This window comes from Peromyscus leucopus, chromosome X (genome assembly GCF_004664715.2).
Source record: "Peromyscus leucopus breed LL Stock chromosome X, UCI_PerLeu_2.1, whole genome shotgun sequence".
Classification (NCBI taxonomy): domain Eukaryota; kingdom Metazoa; phylum Chordata; class Mammalia; order Rodentia; family Cricetidae; genus Peromyscus; species Peromyscus leucopus.
The window spans coordinates 66395308-66423120 of NC_051083.1; the positions used below are offsets into that span (position 1 = coordinate 66395308).

The following is a 27813-nucleotide window of genomic DNA, read 5'->3' on the forward strand; positions in this document are numbered from 1 at the left end:
TTCTCTGTCAAAGTACATAGCAAAGCCACATGACCTTTTATGTCTTTAGATGGAAACATTAGCCATTGTAGACATGGGGTGTAATGATATCTGGAAGCATAGTATCTTCTATAGTTTTAGCAGACTGTGGAGTAGCTAGCTACCTAGTAGCTTTGCGAGCACTAGAAATGGATTTCCCTAAGAAGTAGATGCCAGAAGATTGCTGCAGAACGATGCTATGGTAAGGAATGAAATACAATGGAAAGAGAATGGGGGATTGATATATAAGTTGATACTTATTGATTTCTGTAGAACCGTGATTAGGATTTTAATTACATAGCAATTGATTTTTCAATAGTAAAATAAAATTCTAACGGTTAAGCTGGGTTTTTGCATAGCACACACTTTAAATGTTCAGAGGAGACTGAGAAAACCATGGTAATACGTGGCAAATTAAAGTCAGATACTCTGTTCCTGATTGAAGAAGTGTACAAATCATGGAAACTCTGAATTTATCAAAGCCAAAATTTGAATTTACTTTGCCCACAATATTCTCTGAGGCGAATGCTTCCCCAACAACTGAGTGATGCTGACGAACAGTTCTACCTCCCATTAGAGGTAAACGATTTTGTTTTTTTTCCTGTTTTGCTGAATAAACTACGTTACTTCCTCTTCTAGCTGTACAAGCCTGCAGTTCACTACAGGATATCTGGGTAGAAAGGGTAAGGTTCTTGGCTTTCTCTTCATACATTCAAAAATAGAACTAAAAAGCTTCTGTGAATTGAAAACGACAGTGGGAATTTCTGCTGCTTCCATTGAAAACTTAATTCTGAGTCTGCTATATCTTACCTTTGGGGGGATATATTGTTATGAAGAATGGAGACTTCAGTGAGGTAATATCTATTTATAAGTTTAAGTGGTTAAAATGTTCGCTGAAACTGCTGCATGCTTTCGGAGAGGAAATGTGGCTGTCTAGATAGAAAGCTCCTTTCTCTACAATTTAACATGCCACTGACAAAAACCAGGGGTCCAGACTTGTGTTAAACATTGCTCCTAACAATTCTATGTTAAAATAGATTGTGGTTCATTAAATGCATTTTTGTTAGTGTGAGCCAAGGGGAGAAAATAAACTTACAATTTTAAACTCATGGTTTGTGTCAACCAAATTAAAGCAGCATTCAAATAGTAAATGCATCTAAGTGCCTTAATCTTTTCATAAGATGAGACTTGACATGTTTTCTTGAATTGGGACATTTTCCATGCATGCATTTTCCGGTGGGATGTGATGGCTTCAAATAGCACAAAAGGATTTTCATCAAGCCCTAGAAGCTAGCACAGCTGTCGAGTCTCAATGGGGCTGATTCTCAGCTTACGATGAACATTTCTTTGGATGTATTTTTAATTTGAGAACATGGGAAGCATTTTCAGAAGGCGTTCCAAGCATTTTGCTGTCTTTTTAAGAAGGAATTCCTTCTGTGTTTTTTTTAACGTGTTCTTTTTAAAGTCTGCTAATTTCACACGTGGAATTTGATTCTTTGATATGTAAAATTATCCACAATATGTAAGATTACATATGACTCTAGATGAGACTATAAGCTGTAGTAAAATATAAGTGAAACCTATTTATTAGGAAAATATAAATGAAACCCATTTACACCAACACCTTCCTTTTCCTGTGGTGAGCAAATCAGTGTATTTTGTACAGATTTAATTTCCCCAGAAGGAAGTGTTGGAAACAGTAAATTCCTCTTTTAAAAAAAGATCCCCAAATGAAGGTTTTTTTTTTTTCTGTAAAAATTTAGGATAAACGCTTTATTGTACTGCTAGTTTTTTTCCAGTAACAAAATGAAACTAACAGCTGTAGAGTACATGAGCATGACTCACAGGATGGCACTATGTGTATATTATGGTTGCCAAGTGGCACTATACTGTCTGCTATTGAGAGAGCTCTGCCTAATCTCTCTAACCACAAGTATGGGTGGGGCTTTTTTCCTATAGCAAAGTTGTTCCAAAGTGACTGATACTTGGGCCAGTATGTGAAATCCAGGCAGGCTAAGCAGCTGCACTGCTCTGGGAACCTCCAGAAGGGCTGAAATCAGCAGCACTCCATGGACAGACCCTCCTTAGAAACAGTTTTGGTGGGATTATGACAAAAGATGTCCTCAGTAGACTTAAAAAGTTCTGGGTGGAGTTTTCTCTACCAGTCAGTTTCCCTTTCTTCCACTCCACCCAGGAAGTTTAATGGGAAGAAAGATCAGTTATTCAACCAGCTTCTGAAACTAGATGAGGGAAGAAGGAAATTAATCATCTCTCTGTCCCCAACAGCACAGTTTAACACCAAGTTGGAGCTTAGTAGGGACTAGACGCTTGATGAATTGTAGAACCCTAGGGGAAGGGAGAGGTTTCTGTTGGCTGACTCTGTGCTGATGTCTTACTTTTTGCAACTGTGAATGTGTGTGTCCTAGAAGGCTGAGAAAGAAATTATTCACTAGAGCATGAGACATTTTCCACTTGGTCAAACTTATTTGCTCAAGATTGGAAAAATAATACTTGTCTGAAAGTTCTAGTGGTATAAAATTATAATATACCATTAGAGTTAGACTTACAAATTGGCAACTACCTAGGTACAGTATTCTGGGGCTGGGAAAGAAAAAACAAGACTCTTACTGGGTGTTTCTCTTTGTCCAGCAAGTGTTTCTGTCTGCCTCTAACCAGAAATGTTATTATGAATAATCTAATCTAGAGATTATTTACGGTCTCTCAAAGTTCTTCTTTCTTGTGAAACACAAGTGATGCTAATCATGGTAAAAGGTTAAGCTAGTGAAAAATTAGCTAATGAGTTTATAGGCTGAATTTTTCGGTCAGCTGGTAGGTTTTCACAAACCAGGAAGTCCGACACTTGGAAATGTACTAAGTAATTGAAAAGGAGGTAAGGGAGACAAAGAGTGGGGGGAGAGTTTACAGCACAGTATAAAGAGAAGTTTTCTGGCTCTGTACATCCTGCCTACTTACTAACCAAGAGTGTAGTTGAAATACATATGCACCATACCTAGATAATCTTTGAACATAGCTATGAAATGGAACACTGTCAATACTTGAGTAAAATTTTCTTTTCTGGGTTTGGAAATTTTAATTTTCCATCTTCAACTTTATTGCAGATATGTGGCATACTTTACTTTGGTAATTTCCTTATCTTTTCAATCATTTATTTTCCTCATAAACTTGTTTTTAATCAGCAAATACCAGTGTATGTTTATGAGCTACAGCATGATCTTTTGATCACAGATTATCTTTCTGAAGTAAAAATGTTAAAGATGTGTTTTTCTAGAAATTTTGTCATATACATTTGTTATTTACTATTATTGTCCCATAATGAAGTTCATTACAATAACATTCCTTCTTGTTTAGCTTTATACTTTTTTTGTATTTTAAGACAGGGTTTCTCTGTGAAGCCCTGGTTGTCTTGGAACTTGCTCTGTAGACTAGGCTGGCCTCAAACTCTGAGATCTGTCTGCCTCTATCTCCTGACTGCTGGGATCAAAGGTATGCATAACCATGCCTGGCTAACCTTGTATACTTTAATTACTATTTTCCCTTTCTCTATCCTCTCCCTAGTCTCTGGCAGCCATTTTTCTATCTTCTGTTTCCATAAATCAATATTTTAAATTTCACATATAAGATTATATAGCATTTTCTTAACTTGGTGTATTTCACTTAGCATATTGTTTTTCAGGTATACCCATATTGTTACATGTAGCATACTTTTCAATGCCATGCAGTATTTCCTTGTGTATATATGCCACATTTTTTATTCATCTATTTATAGACTTCCTGCTTTCATATCTTGACTATTTGTAAATAATCATGAATTAGCATAAAAGTGTTGATATCTTTTTGCAACATATTGATCTAAGTTATTTGCATATATACTCAAGATTACAATTACTGGGTCATATACTTCTACTTAGAGCTTTGTGAGGAAACTGAATTCTGTTTTCAAAAGTGACTGTAGTGATTTACATTCCTACCAGCAGTGTGCACAAGTTCTTTTTCTGGATGGCTTCTGTGTGCTGGCTTTGGACTGAAGGGATGCTGAGGCATTTCTGTGTGCAGGTCAGAGAATCCAGGGTTGGGCTTGACTTAATGTAAAACGTCCAGAATTTCTCACTTGAGAGCTGGGTCTGATGGAAGACTCAGTTCAATGGCTGCCAAATTACCCGATTGTTTTTCTGAGATGCTTCTGAAGTTTCTGCAAGCTAATCAGAAAATCATTTCTTAATTTTGGATCACACGCTTCACACTCAACAGCATGGGTGGAGATGCAAAGATTTTCTCCAAATACATTAGATAGGAAACATCTGAGATAAACCCTCTTTTATTAGTTTCCAGCCAGTTGACCTTAATGGATCTCAGCAAGAAATGTAAAAGAAAGCCTTTTTATTTGTAAATATATTTTTGTTTTACAAGAAATTGAGAAAATAGTACAGATTCCTTTTGTACACTTTACCAAACTTTCCCCAATGATAAGATCTTAAGAAACGATCCTACATTATCAAAATCAGGCAGTTGAAAGTGATATAAATGAACTAGACTGCAAAACTTATTTATAGTTTATCAGTTTTGGCAAGTATTCATGTGTGTATTTTATCATATACATACATTTTCTCAAACAACATCACAATCAATTGGGAAATCCTTTATCATCAAATAAGTCCTCTTGTGCTATACCATTACATCAGAACCCACCCTAGTCTATAGCACTTTGATAACTTTTCATTTGCTTTCCACATCTATGTTTTGTTTTGAGTACACTATACAAATAGAATGAAGTAATATATAATCTTTATAGATGGGCCATTTTCACTTAGCATATTTCTTTGAAACCTATATAGTTTGTTCCCTGTACCACTAGTTGGTTCATTTTTATTGTTAGTCATGATACCAGCATAGGGATATAATAAACCTTGTTTATCTATTTATCTATAAATCCACTAAAGTGTTTAAGTTGCTTCCATTCTGTTTTGGGGGAGAATATTACATCTAAATGGCAGTGAGCATCTGTTTACAAGTTTTTTATGGATATGGTTTTATTTTTCTTTGGCATCTACCTAGAGATAAAATTTCTAGGCTTTATAGTATGTGTGTTGTTAGTTTGCTAAAATCTGTCAAACATCTTGGCAGAGCAGTTGTACATTTCCTAAGAGAATTAATGTATGAGAGACTCACTTGTTCTGATTCTTTGTTAGCATTCGCTGTGGCAAATAGTTTTTGTTCTATACATCCTATTAAGTATAATATTGTAACTCATTGTAGTTTTAGTTGTCTTTCCCTAATGGTGGCAATCTCTCCCCCGCATGTGTAAATGTATGTATGTTTCACAGCTCCATTTTGGAAGAATGCCTGTTCATCTTCTTTCTCCATTTCTAGTTACATTGATTTCTTATTGTTTGTTTTAAGAGTTTTCCTTAATGTGTACATCAAATAAAAATCTCTTAGATTTGAAGCACTGAAGCATTTTCTTCAAACTTGTGCCTTGCCTTTACATCTTCTTAATATACTCTTTTTTTTTATGGTTTTTTTCAAGACAGGGTTTCTCTGTGCAGTTTTGTGCCTTTCCTGGAACTCACTTGGTAGACCAGGCTGGCCTCGAACTCACAGAGATCCGCCTGCCTCTGCCTCCTGAGTGCTGGGACTAAAGGCATGCACCACCACCGCCTGGCTTAAGCTACTCTTTCATAGAACAGAGGTTTCTATTTTTGTGAGGTCAAATTTAGTTATTTCATTTTGTTTCTTCCTATATCATCACTTTGTGTCATATCTTAGAACATTTTACTAACAGATTTTGAAGACTTCTCATCCCCCCCATACTTTATACCATTATATTTTATAGGTTGAAGTATGAGGCATTTTGAGTTTAGTAAAACATAGTTTTTAACAATAGAGTACCTTTATTCTCCTATGGATATATAGTTGCTAAAATGTCATTGATTGAACGGCTATATTTTCTTCATTAAATTTTTCACTTCTGTAAAAACTGGGGAATTGTGCATTTTTATGTTGGCCTATTCTTTTTATTTTCATTTACTTAATTCATTTTTTTAGTGTCCAACAATACTATGCTGTCTCGATTGCAGTGGTGGTCACAATTGGGTATAGTGGAGCAAGCTTATAATCACAGCTGCTTGGCAGGCTTAGCCAAAAGTTTATGAGTTCAAGGTCTGCCTGAGTTACAGAGCAAGTTCAAGACTAGTCTGATTTACTAAGTGAAAATCTGCCTCAAAATTTAAAAGAAAGAAAAGGAAGCCACAAAATTATATACAGTGACTGTTCTCACTTTTGTCTTTCATAATTATCCTAGTTGTTTTAGTTCCGTTGCCTTATGATACAACTTTTCAAATAAGCAACTCCATATCCTACAAAAGTATCTGCTGGGGTTTGGGAGTACTAGTAAACTACATATCAATCTGGGGAGAGTGTATATCTGCCATAGTTTGATTCTCTGTTGTGATAAAACACTAATCAAAAACAACTTGGGGAGGAAAGGGTTAATTTCATCTTAGACCTCTCAGGTCACATTCCTGAACAGAAGAAAGTCAGTGCAGGGACCCAGGTAAAAAATCTGAAGGCAGAAACTGAAGCAGAGTTCTCAGAGTAATGCTGCTTACTGCCTTGTACTCCATGGCTTGCTCAGCTTGCTTTGCTATATAACTGAGGACCATCTGCTAAAGGGTGGCACCACCCACAGTGGGCTGAACTTTCTTTCATCAATCACTAACAAGAAAATGCCCCACGGACTTGCTGACAGGCCAATCTGATGGAGATATTTTCTCAATTGAAATTCCCTCTTCCTGGATTTGACTGTAGTTTGTGTCAAGTTGACAAAAACTAACAAGAACACATCTAAACATTTAAATATAATTTTTAACTTTTTGAGGATTTCATACATGAGTAAACTATATTTACATCAGCCCCTTCTTTCCCCTTCTCTAACTTTAGCACACCAAACTCTCTTTCAGATTCAAAACCTCTTCTTGTAAAACTGTTATTGTTATGTATGCAATATATGTAATATGTATATTTTATACTATATGTGGTACATACATATATATCATTTTCATAATATATAGAGAGATAAACACATTGTATTGGTTGTAAATGCAAGTGTTTAGGATGGCCACTTGGTATTGGATAATCTATAGTCTTTATAATCTCCCAATCAATAAGCACATTATAGTTTTAATATAAACCTGGAATTTTTATCAACATTTTGTGGCTTTCAATATAGTTCCTGTATATGTTTTGTTAGATTTATGCCCAACTATTCATGGAGTTTTAAACTGTTATAAATACATCATTGTAATGTATATGAGATTTTTTTGGGGGGGATTCATTAATTTTTTTCATACATGATAGTCATTGTTTTAGAATAGAGAACATATCTTTTTGGCTTTTCGATTTGCCCTTTATTTCTTCTTTTCTTTGTCTTATTACACCGGCTAGCATTTTGAATGATAACACTATTTGTTACTGATTTTGTTGAGATGGTTTATGAATATTTCTAGTTTTTGAGAGATTTTAAAATGAATGCAGGATTTTGTCCAGTGCCTTTTCTTCATTAGTTTGTTTGTTCCTGTGAGTTTCCTCCATTAACATATTAATAAAATTGATTGCAGTATTTCCTGTTAAAACATCAAACCAGCCCTTTTGCTTGTAAAGTAATTTTATCTGATCTTTTTGTATGGTATTTTTATATGTCACTATGTTTTGTCCCAATCCTGACATCACATTTTATCCATCCATTTTTGTCGATGGGCTTGTGATTTATTTCTGTTTTTACTTCTATGAACGATCCTGATATTAACATTCATGTATGAGTTTTATCATTGTCGAAGCTTTGATTTCTCTCAGTTGTAATACATAGAGATAGAATGGTTGGCTCATATGGTAATTTTATGTGTAAGATCTTGAACCACTTGCAGTCCATTTTACAAAGCAGCACTACATCTGATGACCTAGCCAGAAATGCATAGACTCTAATGGCTATTCATATCCTCTAATAGTTCTTATTTCTGATTTTTAATTTTAATCATTCTAATGGACATGAATTGTCAGCCCAAGGCATTAGCTTTCATTTCTTAATCAAGAAAGACAGGTTTCATATGCTTACATAGCCATTTTACAATTATATTTACATTATCCAGAGAATTCTAGCCAGACATTTGTTTCTCAAACTTTCTCAGCATAGTACACTTTCTGAATCACTTATCATCCATATAAACATTAGCTATGGCACATGAATTTGTATATTATCATGCCTACTTGGACTCCAACTTTTGAGCAAAATAGATAGTCAAGGACACTTCTAAATGTTCTTCCCACTGAGAGGATTAACTTTGCTATAGTCTTCAGGGATGTCACAGGAAGGTGCTATGCTATAATGTTGCAGTTGTCCACCTTTGTGTTTCCATATCATATAGAACCATTTGCAAACCATACCAGAACTTACTTATTTGGTCAACAGGCATTCGTGATACATAATAGTCATGACTGTGGACTTTGATTTACAAATTTATGGCTTGAAAGGTCCAGGATATCTAGTTTAAGATGTCCAACAAAAATGTCATGTTGCATGTCTACAAAGGCCTACAAACAACTCCAAAGATATATCTCAAATAACAGCATTTACCTGAAAAGGTTGACAGTTTTCCCCCTCAAAATTATAATAATTTGCACTGTGAATCACCTGTAAGGGGTCTCAAAAAAAGCTCCTTATGTATAGTACTGTCATCTGTTGACACCACAAATATTAATTCTGTTGCACTACAACCTTGACTTTCTCCAGAGGCTGTGACCTGAATACCAATAAAAATTAGTAGTTTCTGGATCATTCAACACATTTATTTTCTTAGTTTATTTCGGGTGTTATAAAAAAAACACCATAAGCTGAATATCTTATAGTCATAAACTAGAAGCTAAGAAGTACACCATCATGGTACCATGGCGTCTAGTACTGATTCCTTTTTATTTTGGCATGTACTTGGTAGATTCTTCATACATCTTTGCTTGGTGGAGGAGGCAAGGCAAGTCTCTGAGGACAGTTTTTACAAAGTCACTAGTTCCATTCATAAAAATTTCACTTAACCACTTTCTCCCAAATCCCACTCTTTAGTGTCATCATATTGATGAGTAGGTTCTAACATGCAGATTTTAGGGGACTGCAAACATTCAGAAAAAAGCAAAGCCTGAATAGTTCATCCAAATGTGGACATACTGACTTCCAAACAGCAGCTCACCTACCACTTTTATAGGGTTGTCTCAACATATTCTATACAAATAGAAACTTCACAAATCTAGAAAACTTGTGGTTTATACATTGTGTCTTACTTGTCAACACCTACTAAGACTAGAATGGTTTAGAAGCATGAAGACTGATGGCAATGAGTCTAGCAGAGAATCAGAGGCAACTATCGCACAGAATGCTCTTACAAATTCCTAGGCAAAGGGACAGTAAAATCTCTAGGCAGAGTTCAGAGGCCTGTTTTGACTAGAGAGAACACAGAGCAATTTAGTTGTTTAGTATTGCCAGAATCACTTGGATTTGCTGATATGTTTCCATTCCAGTTTTATTATCTGTGTGTTTCCAGTCAATGCTCCTCTTTAAGAAAAGTATTTATGCAATTGGAAACTTAATGTGTGTTATAATTCAGTCAATTAAAAGATGACATTTGTTTTGGTTGAACTAAACTGGCCTTATGACTACAGATGATAAGTTTTTTTTTTTTTTAGTAGAAAATAAAAATGCTTGTAGATTGTCAACATGAAGCTTCAGCTTCAAATTTGAAATCTTGGGCTTGGAATTTTCTTTTGCCACTTCCTCCTGCATATTGAGTAGTAAGCAGCCAATCTCACTCTATCTTATAATTTTACATTTTGAACATTTTAATTCTAAAATGATAAATGGAGGTATTCTACAAATTTATCTTCTTTAAGATTGATTAGAAAATTTCAATGGCAGTATTTTGAGTACCTCTACTACCAAATCATGCCCTGGGCTATCATGGCCTCTTCACTATATACAATAGTCATTGATGCATTTAGTTCTAATCAGATTAGTGAACATCAAATTCATAAAAGTCCAGGAGAAATTCCAAAATTCATCCTTAAGATGGTACCTTTTAAAACAAAGTGCTCCCATAACTCATATTAGAATCAGTAAACATCCAGTTTGTGGAACAGAACTAGTAGTGGGCATAAATTATGAGATAGGTTTGCTGCTGTGGATGATTGATTGATAATAAAAAGCTGATTGGCCAGTAGCCAGGCAGAAAGTATAGGCGGGACAAAGAGAGAGGAGAATTCTGGGAAGTGGAAGGCTGAGGCAGGGAGATACTGCCAGCCACGAGCCATGTGGCAAGGAATAGATTAATATATATGGGCTGAGTTTAAGTGTAAGAGCTAGACAGTGGTAGGCCTGAGCTAATGGCCGAGCAGTTAAATTAATATGAGCTTCTGAGTGATTATTTTATATGTGCTTGTGGGGTCTGTGGTGCTGGATATGACTGGAGAAAACTCCAGCTACAGGTTGCAAAGTATTGCCTAGACAATCATAGATGCTGACTAGGCAACACAGAAATTCCTAAGTCAGACTGTCCTGTTAGAAGAAGCAGGATCAAGGGGACAGACAGAAGCTACTATCTGCAGGTGTCTTTATGGAAGCCTCTACACCTACAGTTTAAAGCTGGCTGAATGCTGCCTACTCAGATTATCTAAATGATTTCCCTTAAAGTCAAGTGAGTATGCAATTTAGTCAGGTCATGGAAATGTCTTCAAACATTAACATCCCAACTAGCCAGCCTGATTGGTTACACACTCCAATAGTTAATTAAAAAGATAAGCGATGGCAAAAAGCAGAAAGAGAAAAGTTATCCAACATGACAACACTCTGAAGAGGAATAGGTAAAGGAGTCCAAGGGCTCCAAATTCATGTTTGCAGAACTAACATGAGCTTTGGGTTTAAACAGAACAATAATCAGGGGCAAGAAGTATAATTTCTCAGCCCTTATAGATATAAGGCCAATGACCTAGTTCCTTTCCATCAGCTAATGTAAAGCAGAAAGATAGATATAAAATTATGGCAATGGTTTCAGGTTCATTCTGTTTTAAATAACCTGTGGGTACAAGGGAGGAGTCAGTGATTTTCAGCATAAGCAGTTTCCAAGTAGTTGTTATACACACAGCTTTGCCTAAGGTAGGGCTCCATCCTTGTGAGAAGCAAAGACGAGGAGAAATCGTGAGGACAAGAGGGAGATATTGGTGTTAATGATCCCCATGAAGGTGGAGCCACTGCCCACTTCCCTTCTGCCTACTTGCCCCAAATAAGCCGATCTACCCACTACCTAGTGCTGGAAGCAATAAATGAAAAATGCTCAAGAATTTTAGCCAGCAAAGAAACATAAATCAAAACTACATTGCCATTCTGTTGTGAAGCACTCAGAATAGCTACCATCAAATAAAAAATATTAGTATTATGTGTATAGTGCTTTGAATGAGATTTTGGCCCCTGTAAGCTCAGCTATTTGGAGACTTGGTCCCCAGTTGGTGGCCCTGTTAGTGGAAGTTATGGAATCTTGTTGTTGGAGGAAATACTGGCATTGGGGGTGGGGTGGGATTTGATGTTTATAGCTTTCTGATTCATGTTGGGGGTTGAAGAGATGATCTTTCAGCTTCCTACTCCAGCTGCCTGCTGTCATGTCTCCTCTTGCTCCTATGAACTCGCACTCTAGAATTGTAAGCTAATCTTTTTCTTCCATAAGTTGTTCTTGGTCATGGCATTTTATCTCAGAAACAGGAAAGTAACCAATAATGTATGAGAGAAATGAACCCGTATGTACTGGTGATTAAAATGTCAATTAGTAAATTAGTCCAGCTGTTATGAAAATCAGTATGGAAGGTCTTCAAAAACCTGAAAACAGGACTACCATGTGATCTTTTTTTTTTTTACCATGTGATCTTGAAATATCACTTAAGTATATATCTGAGGAATAAAAGATGCAAGAATATCCATATTTATTTCACTACTATTCACAATAAGCTAGATATGGAATCAGTCAAGATGTCCATCAACAGATGAATAGGTAACGGAAGTGTATATGTATAATAGGGATATTAGTCAAGCACAAAGAAGAAAATGGTTTCATCAGAAGGAAAAATTTTAAAAAATTGTAGGTCATTCTTCTAGACAAAATAAACCAGACTAAGAAATATGACTATCATATTTCTTCCAATGAATAAAACACTTAGCATTCTCTCTCTCTCTGACCAGTGGTGAAAGTGGAGAAAGATGTGAAAGAGCTGAAAGATGAAAGAGAGAATGGAGATAATATGCAAATAAACTATGTACATGTATGAAAATAACAATAAAGAAAACCACTCTTTTGTTCTAAAAGAGATAACTGCAGCTTATGTTTTTTACAATATTATCTACAATTGAAAAGATATAGAATCATCTTAGGAGCTCATAAGATAGGAGTGAATGTGTGTGTGTGTGTGTGTGTGTGTGTGTGTGAGAGAGAGAGAGAGAGAGACAGACAGACAGACAGACAGACAGAGACAGAGAGACAGAGACAGAGAGAGACAGAGAGACAGAGATTAAATAGATAGTACCATAGATTAAATAAGTAGGACCATAGCTTTATAACTGAGTTTATAAAGGAAAGGATCAAGACAGTCATGGCTATCAAGTTCAAGTATATGTTTGTCTGTCCTGCTATCTAGTTGTTCCATGATCACTGACTTATTATTCTTCCTTCTTCCTAACATTTCATTGCCACTCTTCTAGAAAATCTCTTGACCACATATGTGAAAGTTCTATTTCTAAACTTTAAAATATATTCCATTAATCTTTATGTCTATCATTATACTCCAGCCACCTTGCTTTGATTACTGTCATTTTAAAATGAGTTTTGAAATGCCAAAGTGTGCATCTTCTAGCTTTTTTTCTATTATCAATCCTAAGCTCTTTGCAATTTTTGCATCATTTTGCCAATATCCGTAATTAAGGTAGCTATGATTTCGACAGGAATTGCAATTAATGTATACAACAATTTCGCTGCATTGCTGTTTTAACAATATTAAGTCTTCAGTGTAATTCTTTAAAAGCTTTAAGAGTCATAGTGAAGCCATTGGAGCTTACACTTTTCATTGTGATGTGTTTATTTATCATTAATTTTATTTCCTTTATTCCTAAGTTCATTCATTTCTTAAAAAGAAACATTAAATATACATTTTGACTGTTTTGTGTAAATATGTAAATTTAGCTATGTAAACATTGTACTGGTGTTAATATTACTACAATCATTAATTCTGCCAGTAATAATGTATTCTCTTTCAATCTTGTTATTATTGTGGATTTTTTCTTAATATTTTTTGCAAGTCAAGTTAAAGGCTTGCAAGTTTTGTTTATGCCTTCAAGGAGCCAATTTGGGTTTTGTTGATTTTTTTCTATTATTTTTCATTCCTTTTTGCTTATTCATGCTTTATTTTCTATTTTTATATCGATAGATTCTGATTTAGTGATGTTTTTCCATTGATGCTTCCATAATGTAGAAGGTTAGGTCATAGATTTCAAAATGCTGTCAGTTTTAATATATCCTTTAATCTAAAATGTTCCCTCTAAGGACAAATTAAAACATTTTTATATTTTTCTTGTGGTATTTTGACGAATGTGTTACTTAAGAGTTTGTTTGTAAATTTGTTTCTATTTGTTAAATTCCAAAATTTTCTTCTTTTAATTCATCTCTCCTCTTGCTATTTTTCCCAGCCTGGCCTTGAATTATTGAGCTCAAGCAACCATTTTGTCTTAGCTCACCCATCATTACCCATATGCCCTGCCCAGCAAATTAGTGGATTTCTTTCAACATTTTGATGCTGAGATGAAATCCACAGTCTTGTGCATACTGAAGATACATTTCAGTTGTTCTTTGTAAGCAACATATAGTTGAATGTATTTGTCTCATTCCATTTTACCAATGTATTAACTATCCCCTGATATGTCTAATTTGCCTTTATTTAATTTAAAATAAGATTAGGTGTTAATAGGCTTTTTGAATACTCATTCTCTCAATGTTTTATAGTATTGTGACATTTTTATTTAATACTCCATTTCCTTTTCATTTGTGCTACATAAACATTTCCTTATGAACATTTGAATTGATTTATTTATTTTGTTCTTTTTGCTTTCACTTTTGAGTGATTTTCTTAGTTGTTTACACTTGAATCACAAATAATGCTTTACCTTGAAGAACTCCACTTCAGATCAATGTCAGCTTACTTTCAAAGAGCTTCATTGGCTGGGCAGTGGTGGTGCACATCTTTAATCCCAGCACTCGGGAGGCAGAGCCAGGCGGATCTTTGTGAGTTCGAGGCCAGCCTGGGCTACCAACTGAGTTCCAGGAAAGGCTCAAAGCTACACAGAGAAACAAACAAACAAACAAACAAACAAACAAAAAAGCTTCATCGGAAGTAAAGAGACTACTTAGAAGGTGACCTGATGGCCACCTGTATCAGAATAGGGCTGAGTGAAGCAGGATAAAAGAAGTGACTCTATATTTTAAAATCCAGGAAAACAGACATATTATGATTTGGTGGTTATGTATGAGGCTAGTCGGTAAACATGTTCAAGGTATCATGTGTTGTGTGGATTGAATATATGTCAGTGTGATCATATAGCATCATGTAAATACCCACTTTTAAGGGACTAGGAGCTATGTTTCAAAAATACTAAGATAATACGAGGTTAGAACTCAAAATAAATTCCCCAAATAATATAAAATTGCATATCTGCTTCCAGGTATCAAATATTGAGATGTCATGAGGATTAAATGATATAAGGTACATTAGAAATTCTTAGTAAATTTAATTTTCATGAAATATGGTATCCATGAAGTTGTAAGTTGGCAGATACATCAAAAATCCAAAGAAAATTGAAGTCAACAAGGGCTTAAGAAGTCAGGAGTAGTTTCCTGAGGTACAAGAAACTTAAGCCGGGCTTTGAAATGTATTTATATTTTGTCTTCTCTCATGACTCAGAAGAATTTCACAAAACAAATGAGAAGAAAAGCAGCATGCATTGTGACATTACTATATACCAGATGCAAACATTGTGAAAATTAGCTTCCTTCTTTGAACATATAAACAATGGTGTACATTGTATAATTTACGAGACTGTAGATAAGATAAATCAAGAAAAACAGCTCCTAAGCACAGATACTTGCTTTCAAACTCAGGTCTGTCTGAAAATAGTCTGTAGTTGTACTACTATAGTATATTGACTGTCAGGAAGAAAAACAAATAAAGCCAGAAAACGGAATTTAACTTACATTGGCACCAGATAAAAAAGAATTTGAAATAGGTGGTTTTGGGACAAAGTTTATGAGTTTTTCCAAATTCTGGGGGAGGGGGTGGTGGTAAAATCAGAAATAGATTTTACTGTTAAAACAAAAATCAGCCACAAATGAGAAAAGTGTTTTTACCAGTTACATTCTGAAGCCAAAGAAAGTCTTTTTAAGACCACTGTATCCTTTGACTTTTATTGAACCTCCTGTTTTGAAGTTTCTGACACTGGAGGAGGACTAGGAAGTTTAAGACAACGTAATTTGTTTTCCTATAATGCATGTTTTGTCTTAGCGTGGTTTGAATTTTGGGAAACATTGTTTATACAAGTGCTTAGGCCACAGCATGGTGGTGATTCTGAACATTAAAAATAACTTGTAAGGAACTAGTTGTATAAGACATTTCAGAAATAAGTTCATTAAGCTTTTCTCAAAGATACATTGGATAATAATAACTAATTCAGATAACTGACATTGTTTCCCAAATATGGAAGATTTACTATTTAAATAGAGAATCTGGCTGTATTTTTAAAACCCTAAATATGATGCAGTTTTTACTTGTTTTTCAATTTTTTAGATTTATTTCTTATTATTTTATGTGTATGATTATTTTATCTGAGTGTATGTCTGTGTACCACATGTGTGCCTAGTGCCTGAGGATATAGTGAGCCCTCCAAGTGGGTGTTGGGAATGGAACCCAGGACCTTTGCAACAACAAGTGCTCTTAACCACTGAGCAAAATATCCCTTAAATGTTTTTTAAGCATTTCTTTCCAGAATGGTGAGAAGGGAAAGATAACTGAGTATAGATAAACATGCCAGATTATACTACAAATTGTTGGAAATTAGACCAAGCACTTGTGAAAAATTTCCTCATATCCAATGTGGAAAAGAAAAAACAGTGATTCACAATATTTGTGAGGAAAAAAATACTTTTTTCCCAGATAAAACAACTCTGGCTTGTATTGGAAGTGGGTTAGGGTAGTGATTTCTCAAACAGTGATCACATGGGATAATTAATAGAAATGCTTATTATTGGTCTCCATCCCAGATCTACTAAATGAAAAATTCTGGGTAGAACTTCACTCTAGATCATTCTGTGGCATGCTTAACTTTAAGAACCATGTGTTAAAGTATTTGGATTTGTGGTTTCAAGCCTATTAAAAGTGGAACTTTCAAGATTCTTTTTTATTATGATGTTGAGATAACTGTCATAGTTTTCTAACTACAGCTGATTCTTTAGCAGGGTGCTAAGCAATGAGTCACACATTCTGGAGATCTACTATGCACCATCACAAAACAACAAATAATACTTAGAATACTGAAGAATTACCAGCAGGAAATTTTAAATGTTCTCATGAAAATTGTAACTAGATGAGGTGAAGGATATGTTATTCAGCTTAATTTACTATTTAACAATGTATACAGATATGTTCAACATATGCTTGCATAATTTGTCACATGCCATTTGATTGAGTCATAGTTAGCTACATCATACTTCTTCTACCAGATAGACAAAGTTCTATTTGGAATACTAACGTACTTGACACTGTAATGTTACATTAAAGAACATGAACTTTGGAATTTCATATGGGAAGCCTTCTTGGATAATTTGAATTACTGATTCAATGCGTAGCAATTCAACTTAAAATTTAAGGAACCAGTTGTTCAAATATATAAAGATGAGTATGCAATAGCGTTTACCATAACTTTTAATGTATTTTTTTTCCAGAGAAGATTTCACATAGCCCCTGGGTGATTTTGTCCTATTTATGTAAAGGATGATGAACTTTAACTCCTGATCCTCCTGCCTGAGCCTCCCGATGTTGGGATTGTAGGCAAGTACCACCATTCTGGACTTTCCCATTGTTTCTAATAATAAAGAAAATGGTATTATACTACAATGTCCATTAATTAAATAAAATACATTATATAATTCTAATTAAAATGTAAACATCCATTAAATTTATCATTTAGATGTTATTGACATGGAATTTTATCCTAATTGTGATTAAGTAATTAAAACTATGTTTATAGAAGTATATGTATACACAAATCAAATTCAATTAAATGGCTAACTATGAATTCATTTATAAATCAGTATACATAGAAAAATTACCTGGAAAGTGATGAATTAAAATGTTACGTCTGGAAACTTTTGTGTATATAAATGTCTGTGTGTATGTGTAAAACCAGACAGTATTGAGAGTCTCAAACTGAATGTTTTATATTAATAAAAATTTGTTTTGTCTTTGCTTATCTGTTTTCTAATGGTACTCATTTCCTTATGTGTATAAATAATGAAAGATTAAGAGCAACATAACTAGGTTTTTTAAGGAGGCTTCTTACACAATCTTATCCCCAGGGACTAGAATTATTCCTTTAAACATAGTGTATTTGCTCTGGAAAAATTGGAAGGAAGCAATCCCTCTTTTTGTAACAGTTCACTGTCAAGGTTAGTGGTCTAAATCTGGCATTGGTTCATTTCTGAACATTTGTATTATTGTATAATTACAAAAATGTGCTTTCCATCTACAAAGTTCCTGGAAAAGTTGATATTATTCTGTGGTGAGAACCAAGAGACCCCAGTTCAGCCACCAGCACTAACTTTCTGTGTAAATTTGTAACTTTTAGGTTTCCCTTTTCTGGAATTGTTTTCCTCTTTTGAAAAATGATTGATTCTTATCTAGATGGCCTTTAACAGCTCTATAATTTAGGAATCTACAATACATCTAGAAGCCAAGCAGTCTTTAGAAAATTATTATGAAGTGTGCAAGCTTATAACAATAATAAACCAAGCTTTCTAAAATACTCTTGAAGGATTTTGTTTCTGAAGTTCACAGGATGGCTACTGATCTTTAATTTTTTTATTAATGGGGTTTCAAACATTCCTTTCATGAGTCAACCTATTTGAACATCGGTGTACTTATGACACCTGGTGGTCAAGTCAAACATCACAGCTAAATCCTAATCCCCAGACACTCCTTCACCCCTACTTATTCCCTTCCTCTCACAGAGACTTTCTGTCTCTCAGATTCATTTGTCCTTCATAAAATTATCTACCCAACAAAGAGTCAACAGACCCTTCAAATAGTCAAGACACTTTACTTGACTTTTATTTGGGAGGAGAAGATGTAATAAGAGAATGATTAGTTGGCATGTGGGAGATTTCTATTTCCCACAGCAAAACCACTTGGAAAGGGAAAGTGACCTCATCTTGCCAGAAATATTATATGATGCTCACTAAAGAGAATGATCAGAATTATGGATAATGTGAAGCCAGAAAAATTACTTCTATAATTTGTGGAATTGAGCCTTGCCTTTTGGAAGGTTCAGTTTGTTCATCTGACAAAACAGTCATTATATCTTATTGTTTCATAGCATTGATGTCAGAGACTGATAGAGTGCACACACAGTATTTATCATAGAATCTGGCTAAAATGGGTATTTAGTAATTGTTATTCATTTTTATAATTAAACCAAAGATGACCATAAGCACTAATTGTCTGATTGTATTTCAATACTCCACCTGGTTTGTGTTTGCAAGTATTTAAAAGGATTTAGCTTGAATATAAAAAAAGCACAATATCAATTATTTCAATTAGTTCAAGGAAATTATAAAAAGGTGATAGTGTTGTCTCTATTTACATTTTACTGGACCAATTGCCTGATTCAGCAGCATATTTAACTCAGAGAAAAAAATTAGAGTAGCTGTTTGCCTGAGTGACCTGGTTGTTTGATTGCACTGAACTTTAAGCTCAGTAAATAGAGTTTCTCCAAGAGTTACATGTACTCACTGCAGAGACATCAAGTAGGTTTTGACTTCAGCACAGTAAATAGAGTTTATCAGAGTGTTACATGGACTCACTGCAGAGACATCAAGTAGGTTTTGGCACTGCATGGGCTTTGTCTGGATTGATCACATCCTTATAATTTTTAATTAACCGTGTCTAGGTTTGTACACATGGTACTAGACCCCATATTACTTTGCAAACTAATTCAAGAGGCATTGTAACATATGCATTTCACTTTTGCACTTGAGTACTTATTGCCATTAATGCTGTCTCATTTTTCCTTTAACTTTATAAAATGTGTAGCAAACTAGCTGTCCTTTCAAGTACTAAAAAGTACAATGAAGCACTAAAATGTTATTTACCCCTTTGTGTTTAAAATCAGCTATATAAAACATATTTCCTAAAAATCATCAAACACTAATTAAACATTTGTTTCGAGGGTGAAATAAGCTGTACTGTGGTGGCTTTTGGCCAAAAGCAATAAAGTCATAACATAAAACAAAACCAAGAACAAGGACCATGTCATATTAGGAAATGAATGTTGAATCTGGATAAGGAAGATTTGAGAGAAGACATGATCGTTATCTTCAGATATTTGAAGATCTTTTATGTCTAACAGGGAGTAGACTATTTTGTCTTTGACAAGAAAAACTAAGTTGAGACTAAGTCACTAAATAAATGGAAGACATCTCCAAAATTTATGACCACTGGAAATACAACCATTTACAGGAATAATTTTCACTGGGTTTCAGAGTTAAAGGCAAGCAGCTCCCATTTGCTTCATTCATGACAGGATACCCTCTAGAGCGTCACACATTCTGGTAGTTGACTGAAATGGTGAAAAGATAGTTTCAATATATATGAGTGTCTGAAGCTGCCATGGTATTGTTAATGAACACCGAACTTTTGTGGCAAGAGTTTTAAAAGGTGTTAACATGATGTTAGCAAAACAAACCTTGATTTCAGTCAATTTTTGAAGAAGGGAGCCCTGTTTTTCTTAAGACCTTATCCTTCCTAAAGCCTAGTGAGCTGCCAGCCCTTGCTTAGGCTCCTAATGCATGTGCCATTAACAAGAGTTCATAGCTCACCTTAACAACCATCTAATAATTTATAAAGTAGCTATTGAAAATGGATAAAGAGTTCATTATCCCATAGTTGATGACAATAACTTTGCTAAATCTCAAACTTTGGGCAGAAACAGGTATACAAATGAAACATGAAATTTCATAAGGGCGATGGAATATTTGTCTGGGGGCTGATGGGCCTTGAGATCTTGGCTGTTGTTTATTTTTACAACTTCGATGATTCTCTGTCAAAGTAAAAACCTGACTGAAGTTATTGTCAAAACAGTGATCTTTTACATTCTTGAAAATATCTTCCTCACTGCTATTTATCTCTTGGCAGATTGCTACACTATTTTAATTTGACATAGATGAGAGATTTCAAATTTATGAAAGATCACATTTAATGTCTCGGGTAGGAATACAACTAATATGCATATTCACATGTGCTGACCTGCCTCTGACTCTATCTTTATTCTATTTTCCACAGAAACCACTATGCAAAGGAAGGAACATAAATGCACAAGATGGTAATTAACAGCACAAATAGTATGAAAGTAAAGTGCACTGATCTACAAATGCTGTTTCAGCACGTCCTCTTGGCAACCACCTATATCCTTGGGCAGGAGTTGTAACTCTATAGTTTACCTTGATGAACATACTGAGATATTCAAGATGGGCAGCAATAGTACCAGCACTGCTGAGAGTAATTGCAATGATACACATCCGCCATTTCAGCACTCTCTGTATGCAACCACCTATATCTTAATATTCATCCCTGGTCTCCTGGCTAACAGTGCAGCCCTGTGGGTTCTGTGCCGCTTCATCAGCAAGAAGAATAAGGCCATCATTTTCATGATCAACCTCTCAGTGGCGGATCTCGCTCATGTCCTGTCCTTACCTCTTCGGATTTACTATTACATCACCCATCGCTGGCCATTCCAGAGGGCCCTTTGCCTGCTCTGCTTCTATCTGAAATATCTCAACATGTATGCCAGCATTTTCTTCTTGACATGCATCAGTCTTCAGCGGTGCTTTTTTCTCCTGAAGCCATTCAGAGCCAGAAACTGGAAGCGTAGGTACGACATGGGCATCAGTGTTGCCATCTGGGTCATTGTGGGGACTGCCTGTTTGCCACTTCCTATCCTGAGAAGTGCTGGCTTAGCCAACAACAATGACTCCTGCTTTGCTGATTTAGGGCTTCATGACATTAGTATGGCTTCCTCCATTGGCATGGTAACTGCTGCTGAACTTGGAGGGTTTGTATTGCCTGTTGTAATTATTACATATTGCACATGGAAAACAAGAAAATCTTTACAGGAATTCCAAGATCCACCTCAGAATATTAAAGAGAGGAAAAAGGCTTTGAGGATGGTCCTAATGTGTGCAGTGGTATTCATAGTGTGTTTCACTCCTTACCATCTCAACTTCCCATTCTTTATGATGGTGAAGCAACATGTCTTCTCCAACTGCTCCTTTATTAAGAGCACTCTGTGTTTCCACATTATCTCACTGTGTCTTGCAAATCTGAATTGTTGCCTTGATCCAGTTGTGTATTATTTTATGACTTCGGAATTTCGTGATCAATTTTCAGAACATGGCAGTTTGGTCATCCAGTCATGTGTGCGATGTAAGAACAGTACTTTGGAAATTCATCAGAGGAATGAGAACCTTCAGACTATCTCTCTTGAATGTTTGGATGCTCCAACACAATGTGATGAAATAATTCTCTAGAATAACCTTTATACTCTGTCAGGTTAGCCATGTCATTTCAAAGTGATACTGAGCATCTTGAAGAAACATGGCCACTTCACTCAAAATAATCTGTCTACTGGAGTTCTTTATGCCAAAATCATTTGTGGACCTTCTGAGAAAAAGACTTTTTTCACAGAAAGTGATAATCAACAGAAGGAGTCTCACATCTGTTCCTCAGAAATGGGGACAATCATCTCATCTTCATCTGAGAAAAACAAAATACATTAAAAAATAGTGGACATGTACAAGTTATCTAAACAGTGACAAGTCTACATCAGAATATGACCCTAACTTTATTTAGAAAACATACACTACTTCTCCAATTGTATTACAGAGGGATGGCTTTTCATATTAACATAAATTATGGAAATTAACAATATTATAACTTAAAATACCTATAAGATTTTCTTTTTCTCACCTTGAAGAAAAAAATCTTTTCAGATGAGCTTCTCAAAATTACCATGGAAACCACAATGCAAACACCATAAACAGGATTGCGCTCTGCATATTTAACAAACTTGAGTTTAAGGGCTCAAAATGAAATCTCTTTGCCTAAATGTCTGTTTGTGATGTGATGCATATTTATGTTTACTGGCACTAATTGGAAAATAGTCTCATTTATCTGTTTATTAAAATCAGCTGTGTCATTCTCTGGCTAGGTTGATTGTTTCATATGTAACTTCAGACAACTTCATTTGATACATTTAAATCAACAGATTCCAGAAGATTCACACAATACATGCAGTTTTCATTTTGCTAAGATTTAGTTGAACCTAAGTTTTTATAAGCAAAATATACCAATGAAATGAATTGAATCCTATCCTTAATGCAGAACAAACACTGCCATTCCAAAAAAATTCCTGTTGTTGCATCATTATTAATATAACTCTTTCCCATTGGAAAATTTGAAGCTTACTATTTTCAAATATTGGGTATCATTAAAATGAATTTTTATAAAGCAATAGTTAGTTTTATAAAATTACGATTTTTGTCTTGTCTATTTTTTGAATAGCCTTTTATTTTTTATTGTATTTTTTGGTTAGCATATAAGGGAATGGATTTCATTGTGATATTTTCATATGCATACATCATTGTACTTTCTTATTTACTCCCCACAGCCTTCTCTTGACTGCCCTCCAATTCTTGTTGGTGCCTTCTTCCTGTATTCTCTTTTCTGCATTCTCGATACACATGTTACCTCTTGAATTTGATTACCTCCCTTATCACATTTTGCATGTGTCCCTTTTCATCTCTCTTTTTCTTCACTACTTTCATGTTTCATGAGTGTGATTATAATATTATTATTACATATGATTAAAAATTTCATATTTGTCTGGTTTATTTTTCTTAATATACTGATCTTCAGTTCCATTCATTTTCCCCAAAATGTTCTAATTTAATTCTTTATAGTTCAATAAAATTCCATTGTTTATAATACTACATTTTGTTGATCCATTCATTCATTGATGGATAGCTAGACTGCTTCTGTATCTTTGCTGTTGTGAATAGTTCAGCAATAAACATGCATGTGGAAACATCTCTGTAAAATGATTTCTTACAACCCATCAGCTATATACTCAGAAAAAGAATAGATAGTTGGATCTTGTTTTTTAAATAGACTAAGCTAATCTCTTTATTGGTGAGGTGAGATCATTTATATTTAACATTGTTATTAACAGAGGTCTGCTAATTTGTTTAATTCAGTTGGATGTGTTTTGAGTTGCTTGGATTTTATATTGGTTCTTTTGTTTTCCCTATTAATTTAGAATTTCCCTATAATTTAGAATTAGAGGTTTTCTGTTTTGGGCATGATAGATGCTTTCCTCACTCTCCTTGGTCATTGATTCCTCTCATAAAATGTATTTGTTGTAGTCTCATAAAAACGATTGTCTTCCTTTTCTGTGTATAGGATTGTGTGTGTGTGTGTGTGTGTGTGTGTGTGTGTGTGTGTGTGCGCGCGCGCGCGCGCATGTGTGTTATACATGTCTTTGTGTGTGCATAGTGTGTGCAGATAGAATCCATAGTTTTGATCTTGGATGTCTTTCTCAATCTCTCTTTGTCTTACTTTTGAGACACGGTTTCTAGTACTGCATCTGAGTGACTCACTTGGTTAGATTAGGCACCCATTGAGAAGAATAGGCCTGTCTGCCTCACCAGCACTAGACTTGCAGATGCTTGCTGTTGTACCTGGCTTTTATGTTGCTGCCTGGGATAGAAACTTGGGGCCTTGTGCTTGTGCAGCTGAAACATAATGAATCTCCCTATCTCCACCAGTCTGTGGTATTTTAAGCATTTTCTGTAGTGCTGGCTTGGTGACTATGAACTGATAGCTTGGCTGGATATAGAAATCTTTGTTGGAAGTTATTTACTTTGGGGCCTTAAAATATGTCATTCCGTGGTTTCATGGATTTAAGACTACTGGTGAGGGATCTGATATTATTCAGATGTGCTTACATTTTGGGTGGGTTGCATTCCCCCCCGCCCCCGACAGCCTCTAACATTATTTTTTTACCATTTGCTTATAACATCTATTGATGCTGTTCTTCTCTGGTGATGATTCTTTAGGGTTCTAAAGGCCTCTTGTGTTTGGATGTCTATACAGATTTGAGAAATTTTCTGCTGTAATTTTGTTGACTAGAATTTTGTGCCTTTAGTTTTTAGTGAAGCTTCCTCTGTCCTATAAATTCTTGTGTTTGATATCTTGATAGTAATCCAGATTTGAGTTGTTGTGGTCATGCTCATTTATTTTTTCCATTACTAATATTTTAATGTGGTAATTTCTTGACCTTGTCCTCTGACAGTCTGTTGATTGTTTGGTTGTTTGTTTGTGGTACTTTCTATTGCATTTTTAGGGTTATTGACATCTTTATTTCCAACAATTCTAATTTTTTTTCAAATTATGAATTTTCCTGATAAACTCCTCTTCCATGTTTATGACTTTTCCATCCTATTTTTGAGTTTCATACATGTTGTTGACTTTCCTCTGTATGTTATTAGCTTTCCTGTCTAGGTCCTGGTTTAATTTCCCTGCCTCGTTTATATATTTCTTTGTATTCTCTTTCAGTTTGTTGGTCATTTTTGCTATTATTTTTGAGATCTAACTTCATATTTTACTCATGTCAATATTTTTTTTTATTTTGTTAGTTGATGGGTCTGCCTTTATAAGTCACTTGGCCTTTTTCCTTTGCTGCTCTTAATAGTCTTTCTTTATTTTGTAGGTCTAGTTGTTTAATTATTATGTGGCGAGGGGACTTTTTGGGGGGGTCTAGTCTGTTTGGTGTTCTATAGGCTTCTTGTATATTCATAGGTATTTCCTTCTTTAAGTTGAGAAAGTTTTCTTCTATGATCTTATTGAATATATTTTCTGTGCTTTGAGTTGGTATTCTTCTCCTTCCTCTATCCCTATTATTCTTAGGTTTGGCCTTTTCATGATGTCCAGGATTTCCTGGATGTTTTGTGTTATGACTTTTTTGTCTTTGGTATTTTCTTTGATGAATCTATTTCATCTGTTGTATCCTCTGCATCAGAGATTCTCTCTTCCATCTCTTGTATTCTATTGATTATGCTTGCATCTGTGTTTCCTGTTTGTTTACTCAGATTTTCTATTTCCAGCATTCCCTCTGTTTGTGTCTTCTTCATTGTTTCTATTTCCCTTTTCAGGTCATGAACTGTTTCCCTCACATGTTTAATTACTTTTTCATGGTTTTCTTGGCTTTCTTTATGGGATTTATTGGTTTCTTCCAATTTTTTATTTGTCTTTTCCTCTATTTCTTTATTGATTTCTTCCATTTGTTGTTTGTCTTTTTCTCGATTTCATTTTTCAATTTTTTTCTTGAAAGGCCTCTACCATCTTCATGATGTTCTTCTTAAGGTTGCTGTCTTCTGCTTCTTCTACCTTGTGAAGTTCAGGTCTTGCTGTTCTGGTGATACCGTATTGCTCTTTATGTTGTTGTATGTACTTCTGCCTTGATGTCTGCCCATCTTCTCCTCTAATAGATATAAGAGGTGCCTGTGTCTGAGCGAGTTGCTATTGGTTCATTCTGTGCTTATTGTGTCTGTGTCTCAGGGGGGCCCTCAGGGTCCAATCTTAGCTCTTGGTCTAATTTGAGCAGGCAGATTCTGTGTCTCAGGGAGCTGCTCGTGGGTCAACCCAAGCTAGTTGATTCTGTGACTCAAGGAGCCACTCTTGGTCTTATCAGGGCTCTTGGTCCTGTCAGAGCTGACAAATTCTGTGTTTCAGGAAGCCTCTCTTGGTCCCATGAGCAGTGGCAGATTCTATGTCTCAGAAAGCCACTCTTGGTCTAATGAGGGCTGGTGGATTCCCTGTCTCAGGAGGTTACTCTTGGTCCAATGAGAGCTCTTTGTTCAATGAGAGCCGGCAGTTTTGTTTCCATGTCTCAGGAAGTTACTCTTGGTCCAATGAGAGATGGCAGTTTGGTTTCCTTGACTCAGGAAGTTGCTGGGGTCTCATGCAGATGGGTATTGGGGCAAGGTGTGTAGATTGCCAGGGGGTTTTGGTGGGGCAGGGCTTCCCGCAGGAGTTTTGTCTACTAGCCAGCAACTGGGACAGATTTGGGTGGGGGTTCCAGGGGACTGGTTGTGTCCCAGGCATGGGTCCTAGGGCTAGTGTGGCGTTTTAAATCCCTGAATATTTGGTGAAAATAGCATATTTATATCCAATCTAAACTAATCAATGTAGCATGTATAGTAAGAAAGAAGCACGAACACAGATTCAGATAAAATTTATGCTGCATTAGATGAAATCAATATCCAACATATTTATTTTAAAAAGCAAATTCTAAAATTAAACACTTTACAAGCATTTGTTGCTACTACTATTATTTTATTGTTTATGGATTGCTAGCAATGAAGCTTGTAACGAGGCTTAGCAGGTAAAGGCAGTTACCACCAAGCCTAAGGACCTGAGTTCCATTCCTTTGATCTACATAGTAGAAAGAAAGACCTGACTCATTGTCCTCTAGCCTCAATATACATGCTATTGCAGGGGTGCACTCCCACTTATACACACACACACACACACACACACACACACACACACACACACACACGAGAAAAAAGTTCTTTAAAAGAGTAGGAGTGTAGAAGCCAGAGGAGTCAAGGACACCAGGAAAATATGGCCCACAGAATCAACTAGGCAGGGTTCATATGAACTCACAGAGACTGAAGCAGCAATCACAGGGCCTGCATAGGTCTGTGCTAGGTACTCTGCATATACCTTAATGATGTGTAGCTTGGTGTTCTTGTGGGACTAATAGTAGTGGGAGAGGAGGCTCTCTCTGACTCTTTCCCTGCTTTTGGGACCTTTTCCTCCTGCTGGGTTGTCTTGTCCAGCCTTGATATGAGGGTATGTGCCTAGTCTTATTGCATCTTGTTGTGTTGTGTTTGGTTGATATCCTTGGGAATCCTGCTTTTTTTAAAAAAGGGAAACAAAGAATGGGGGGAAAAGGAGGTATGGAGCACTGGGAGGAATGGAGGGAGAGGAAATTGTAGTTGGAATATAATGTATGAGAGAAGAATGAAAAATCTGTTTTCAGAATCACTCAAGATCATTATTATAAACATCAATTATTGTATTGTGATTCATGGCTTCTCCCATGTCTATTGAACCTGTTTGTTTCCAAAATTGAATTGCAGTTCTTTATTTTTATTATATTTATAGTGCTTGTATCTCTAGATTTTCAAACTATAATCTGTCAAAATTTTCTCCTGTTAATAAGCCATTTCTATCCCTGATTTAGTTACTTATAATCTTCGGTGGCTTTTAAACCACAGTAATCCAGTTATGTAGAACTTTTTTTTTCCTTTGGTTTTTTGA

At 35.4% G+C, this 27813-nt stretch overlaps 1 protein-coding gene across 3 annotated transcripts; it reads left to right on the forward strand.

The window, feature by feature from the left end:
* Positions 1 to 23303, forward strand: LOC114704899 (putative P2Y purinoceptor 10). 3 transcript variants are annotated; one of them, XM_028886406.2, is made up of 2 exons: positions 1 to 220; positions 20713 to 23303. In XM_028886406.2, exon 2 carries the CDS (start codon positions 20898 to 20900, stop codon positions 21954 to 21956), a length of 1059 nt encoding a protein of 352 aa, XP_028742239.1. In that variant the 5' UTR covers positions 1 to 220; positions 20713 to 20897; the 3' UTR covers positions 21957 to 23303. The 3 variants fall into 3 exon arrangements, with proteins under 3 accessions (XP_028742239.1, XP_028742238.1, XP_028742237.1); XM_028886405.2 differs by lacking the exon at positions 1 to 220 and adding an exon at positions 535 to 701; XM_028886404.2 differs by lacking the exon at positions 1 to 220 and adding an exon at positions 689 to 872.
* The last annotated feature ends 4510 nt before the right edge of the window (positions 23304 to 27813 follow it).